Source organism: Pundamilia nyererei, unplaced genomic scaffold (assembly GCF_000239375.1).
Source record: "Pundamilia nyererei isolate P.nyererei 1_Seehausen unplaced genomic scaffold, PunNye1.0 scaffold00677, whole genome shotgun sequence".
Taxonomy (NCBI): domain Eukaryota; kingdom Metazoa; phylum Chordata; class Actinopteri; order Cichliformes; family Cichlidae; genus Pundamilia; species Pundamilia nyererei.
In genome coordinates this window covers 84,219-89,555 of record NW_005188078.1, presented here as the reverse complement: position 1 = coordinate 89,555, position 5,337 = coordinate 84,219, and the positions used below count along the sequence as shown (strand labels likewise).

General features: G+C 40.1%; 1 protein-coding gene across 1 annotated transcript in view; it reads right to left on the bottom strand.

Annotated features, from left to right (window-relative positions):
* Positions 1-5,337, bottom strand: part of LOC102194620 (bifunctional heparan sulfate N-deacetylase/N-sulfotransferase 2-like) — a 12,915-nt gene that overhangs the window by 4,952 nt on the left and 2,626 nt on the right. Inside the window, exon 2 of the mRNA XM_005754836.2 lies at positions 3,025-4,668. Coding sequence (XP_005754893.1) covers positions 3,025-4,092 — 1,068 coding nt within the window. The 5' untranslated portion in view covers positions 4,093-4,668. The remainder of the gene's footprint in view (positions 1-3,024; positions 4,669-5,337) is intronic.

The window sequence follows — 5,337 nt, the reverse complement described above, 5'->3', positions numbered from 1 at the left end:
ATAATTATTTATTCTGTAATATGTTGCATACAACATGCTTTTCATTTTAAATAAATGTTCTTAATTCCAAACTAGTCCCTTGTTTGTTTGTTTTTTGTTAAATTATAGGACTAAAGCCGTTACCTGCAAATTTAAATCATGTTTTCATCAAGTACTCGCTATCAGCGAGTACTAAAATGCAAGTACTCGTACTCATTTCCAAAAAAGTGGTATCGGTGCATCCCTAAAGTCTACTTTTTACCAAACTGTAAACAGAGTGCTATTAACAAGCAAATCATTTTTTGATCTTAGCTACATTAATTGAAAAGGGTTTAACAAAAGTATTGCAAAGATGTTTTTAATATAGATACAACCCTTTTTAGACACAGACGCATATTCAGATGCTCAAAATTAATTGGAGAATTCACTAAAACAGTTTCATGGCCAGATGTTTCCTTATTATCTCATGGCAAATTAAGCAGATAAAAGAACTGGAAATTATTCCAACTGCTGAACTTATATTAGTTATATTTTAAATTGAATGCTCAGCATGAGGTCAAATAGAGTTTGATGCAAATTAAAGAGGCCATTAGGACAGCGTATTGTCCCAGATTTCAACAAGCGATTCAATTCTGATTCATAAAGTCCTGATTCAACTCAATCCCGCGCTGGAAGCAAAACAGCCAAAATAAGAGAAAATTTATATAAATTTTTTTTCAAACATGAAACGTTGTTTTACACTTCTTTTACTGCTGGTTCAATGAATTCTGGTTGGAGAGTGACAAAACCTGCAGTTTCAGAATCTGTGAGATGTCCACTTTAGCACCCGACAGTGTAAACAATCGCACTTTGTGTTTACATTTTTGCGGAGTCCATTCACCTGCTCTTTAAGGCAGCTGTTGGAGTACTTTTGTGTACTCTTACCTGAGATTTTGGCATTTCTGGAAAACAACCATTTATATTTAAAAAATGATTTTCACGTTTTAAGAATCTATATCAGATTATTCAAATTAAATTAAATTTGAATTGGGAAATTGATTTTTCTAAATCCTAGAGGCCATCACTGAAATGAACAAACAAACCTACCCTATAAGGTAAAGTCTCCACAGCCGACTCTGTGCAGTGACAACAAGGGCGTAGATTTGGCTTTGGCATTGGTGGAGACGGATGATTCAACCACCGAACCCTGCCCCGTTTCTTATTTTTTCCTTTTTCTCTTTACTTCTTGATAAAAAAAAAGGAGAAATATACTTGCCTACATATGCTATTCTACATGCTTTTAAACCATTTAAAATTATAATTCATAGTTTTATATGTGAATTATATAACGTTAAATTACTATTAAACAAATGACTGATATATACAAAAAAAACTTGAATTTTAAAGTGTTTACTTATTGGATAAAATAAGTTAAATGTCACTGTTATTATTGTCCAAATTCAGAGGCTGCGTCCACCTGAGGACCCGGCCTTTTCGGTCTAAGTGGGCCGGGTCCTCCGAAAGCCGGGTAGACCAGAAATGAGCGACTGTGAAATTGGATATTCTAGCCGTCAGAATTAGGTGACCTCTGCCGTCTGCTCCTTGCTGTCTAAAATATAACCGGACACTGGCGTAGATTCTCGACCGTCTCACACTTCTGTGTAATTAGTTTTCTGATTGACATTTATTTAGCTGTGTGAAAACCCCGGAGGAACCCTCCCAAGGGATTAATAAAATTTTATTTAATCTAATCTAATAACTTTAATCTCAGCTAAACCGATTTACTCACAAACAAATAAAACACAGAAAAAGGCCAAACAATAACATGTTTAAGTTATTTGAAGTTTACGCAGCTACATTCTCGCCTGAAAATATGTTAAAAGTTTATTTTGCGACCCAGAAAGATTAATAAGAGTAATATTAAAACTAAGTAGCTGCAGTAGTAGTAGCCATTGTTGGAAACTGGAATTGGCTGGGCCAATCTGGGATATGGTTTTTCAATTTTGTTGCCCAGGTGGAAAATCGGGAGAAATTGGGGATAATGGTGGCTCCGGGAGATTTTCGGGATTCTCCCGGAAAAATCGGAAGTGTTGGCATGTATGGCCTAGCATAGCCTGTAATGTTATTATGAGGGACACATTTTATGAGTGAGCTTGACTTTAAGTGACTTACAGGTTTCTTTGAAAAATATATTTTTTAGATTCAGGTCTTTCCTTTTTGCTGCCATCCTCCTTCTTGCAGGTCCTCGCAGCGCAGGCTTGCTGCTGCTAAAACTAAACAGAGCTCCCTGAAGGGCACAGTCAATCACATTGGCCATATTTGTCACATGAGGTAGGACTCCAGTAGAGGACGTAATTTAACTCTTTCTGCACAGCTAGGTGAGTGAGACATTGACAGATGTTTTTTTGTTTGTTTGTTTTTTTCTTTCTATCGGGTTTGTTTTTCTTCACTCGAAGAGATCAAATTATTGGTGGGGACATGTCCCTTCCGTCCATGCCAAATCTACGCCCTTGAGTAACAAAAAACAAAAAAACAAACAAATAGAAATTTTGGGCACCGGGGCCCAGAGGGACTCATGGATGTGGAATTCTTTTCATGGTAAGAAGAACTGATTCAAAATTAATCTAGGGAAGTTATGCCTACCTCAAGAGTGTTCCTATCATTGTCTGAGCAGGGTACCGATCAGTACCCAATAGCGCGGCTTTTCATTTTCTGCTTTCTGTTTTAACTTCAGTGAGACTTGGTGATGTCTAAGGAAACTGCAAAGAATTTTCATCTGAGCATTAAAAATAATCCATATACATAAAATTACTTAGAAACCTCTGAAATGGGATACTGTGCATAAAAATGGATATAATTCCTAAACAGTTAATGTAATGTATTTGTTAAACCCCTTGAATTGAAGGTGATATTCTACACTTTAATCACATCTTGATTGTTTGACTTAAAATCAACTTTGGTGGTGTACCAAGGCAAAATTGCAAAAACTTTGGTACTGTAAATAAAAACAAACACAAAACAAAACAGAGGAACCAACTGTATGTACGGCTGACAAGGCTCACCCACCTCCACATCAGACACCTTCATACGGGTTCCCTCCTTGCCAACAAATATGTCGTCCACGTCTACGAGGATGTGACGGTCCAAGGACAAACACAGTCTCTTTCCTGTCAAGTAGGCAATAGCATCCACAAACACTAGCTTGTGAAGCCAGTAGTTGAGATTATTTCCAAAAAGAACTCTTTGAATGCCATCGTGGAGCCCCAAGTCTTGGATTACTGTGGCATGAAGGGCCCGCAAAGGGCTGGGTCCAAAATGCGCCAGTGTATCTGAGGTCTTGGTTCTAGCTAGAAGCACTGGTTCATAGGTAGAATGGTTAGACTGGAAAATGGTCCAGTCATCGCCTGGTAAGGAGCCCTGCTCCATCTGATTAGGCTTGGTGATGTAGAGTAGAGGAGCAGCGGGGTTGATGCGGTAGTCCCTGAGTCCCAAGTGCGAGTGTAGATAGAGAGGAAAGCCTTTGAGCTGTGCACTGAAAGGAGAGTTTTCATTCGCTTTGAAAAAGCCAATGACACCTACTCCATACTCAGCACAATACTTGTCCAGCAAGTCACGGTTCCACGAATCAAGATTGACATATTTCAAGACATTTTCATAGATGATCAAAGTATAGCGTCCACGGTTACGTTCTGTCAATGTGGGCATGTCACCTTTACCAGGAGCAATCTCTGTCCGGTAGTGAAAGCGACTTGACTCCAATATGGCTACAATCTCCTGGCCCAGTTGGGAATAGATGCTCTCTACAAATACCAGAACCACAGGCTCCGTCTTCAAATTATCCTTAACATGGTGTAGTTGTCCCTGGCGCGGAGGAAGAAAAAGTGGTGCCCTCTGGCCACCTGGCCCTCCTTCTGCATCGCCCGTACTTACTCCTAGTGAAATCCCACCACCTCCACCACAATCACTAAAAGGTAAAGGAGGGGCCTCCTTGATTTTTGGGCTGTTGGAGACATAGTAAGCTAAAAAGGCCATGGACAGCAAGCAGAAGATGATGAGCGCCAGGATGAGGCGATGGAGCTCTAGCTGGCGGACACCTCGCATTAGCTTCCAAACACCCAACCCTGAACCCACCATGGTGTTTGGAGGGTAAAGGCAGGACTGGACAGCAAGAGGCAGTAATGATTAAGGAAGGACAGCAGATAAGGGAAGTAGGAGCAAGAGGAGAGGGGAGTGGAAGAGGAAGATCGAGCAGTAGATACTGGCACCGGGATGTGCTGAAGAATAGCCATTTACACTACGTCACCATGGCCAACATCATCCATTACCTCTTCTGTCCTTATGGCTCAGCAGTGTCAAAAAACAAACAAACAAAAAACTCTGCAACTTCCTTTCTCCAATTTGAAAGGTACCAATACAGGGTCTGAAGAGTAAGAAATGTAAGATGGGTCAATAAAAATGAACACCAACACCAGTGGTCTCTGGCTGAGAACTGGTCGGGGTCTTCAATACCACACCAAAAGTTCAATCTCAAGTTCCTGCCGGTTGGTCAGCAGTTCTTAAAAAGTTTAAGCAGATATTGCACAATGTGAGTGTCTCTTCTTTTGCAGATGCCTGACAAGTCCGTCAGCCATGGAAGCATCAATGCTTGTAGAATGTATTTTGGGGCCGACCCTCCTTGGGACACATTGTCTGTACATTGCCGAAAGACACCTGGAAAATGGGGAGAGACAAGTGGGAGGGTGAGAAAAAGGCAGTGAAAATTACAACAAAGGGTAAGGGGGAAAAATGATTCACTAGACATCAGCTGTTAGTTCTTAGAGCCATTCTCAAAAATTCCATGTTTTCTGTAGCCACAATTACGATATTAAACAGAAGAAAGTACTACTCTACACACACCATGGACAAAGCAAAATCAACTACACATTTTATAGCTTGTGTTCCTCCCCCTCCATTCCCCTAGAATTTACAAAGTACAAAGAAAGTAAATTGTCAATACTCAGCAATGTGCCAATTCTGCATCACTTTAACATCTGTTTCATTGCTACACTAGAAAAAAATCCCTTGGTTTAGACGAGAGTTTTAGTGATAATGAGAGTTTAAGTATAGGAACTCTGGTAGTTACTAGGGGTGGGCGATATAAACGATATACGATAGAAACGATATAAATTTGGCCAACGATAGAGATTTTGACTATAGAGATTGAAAATGTGACGTCACTCAGGGGTAAAACCGCAAAGAATTCTGGGAACTCGTGGCAAGAGGTACTAGCGCACGCAGGCTTTCAATTGAAATCAGTTATACAGCGATAAAAAGAAGCCCAAAAAAATGGCAAGAAGCTGTTGTATTATTAACTGCAATAGCCGGTCGCATGACAGCCAC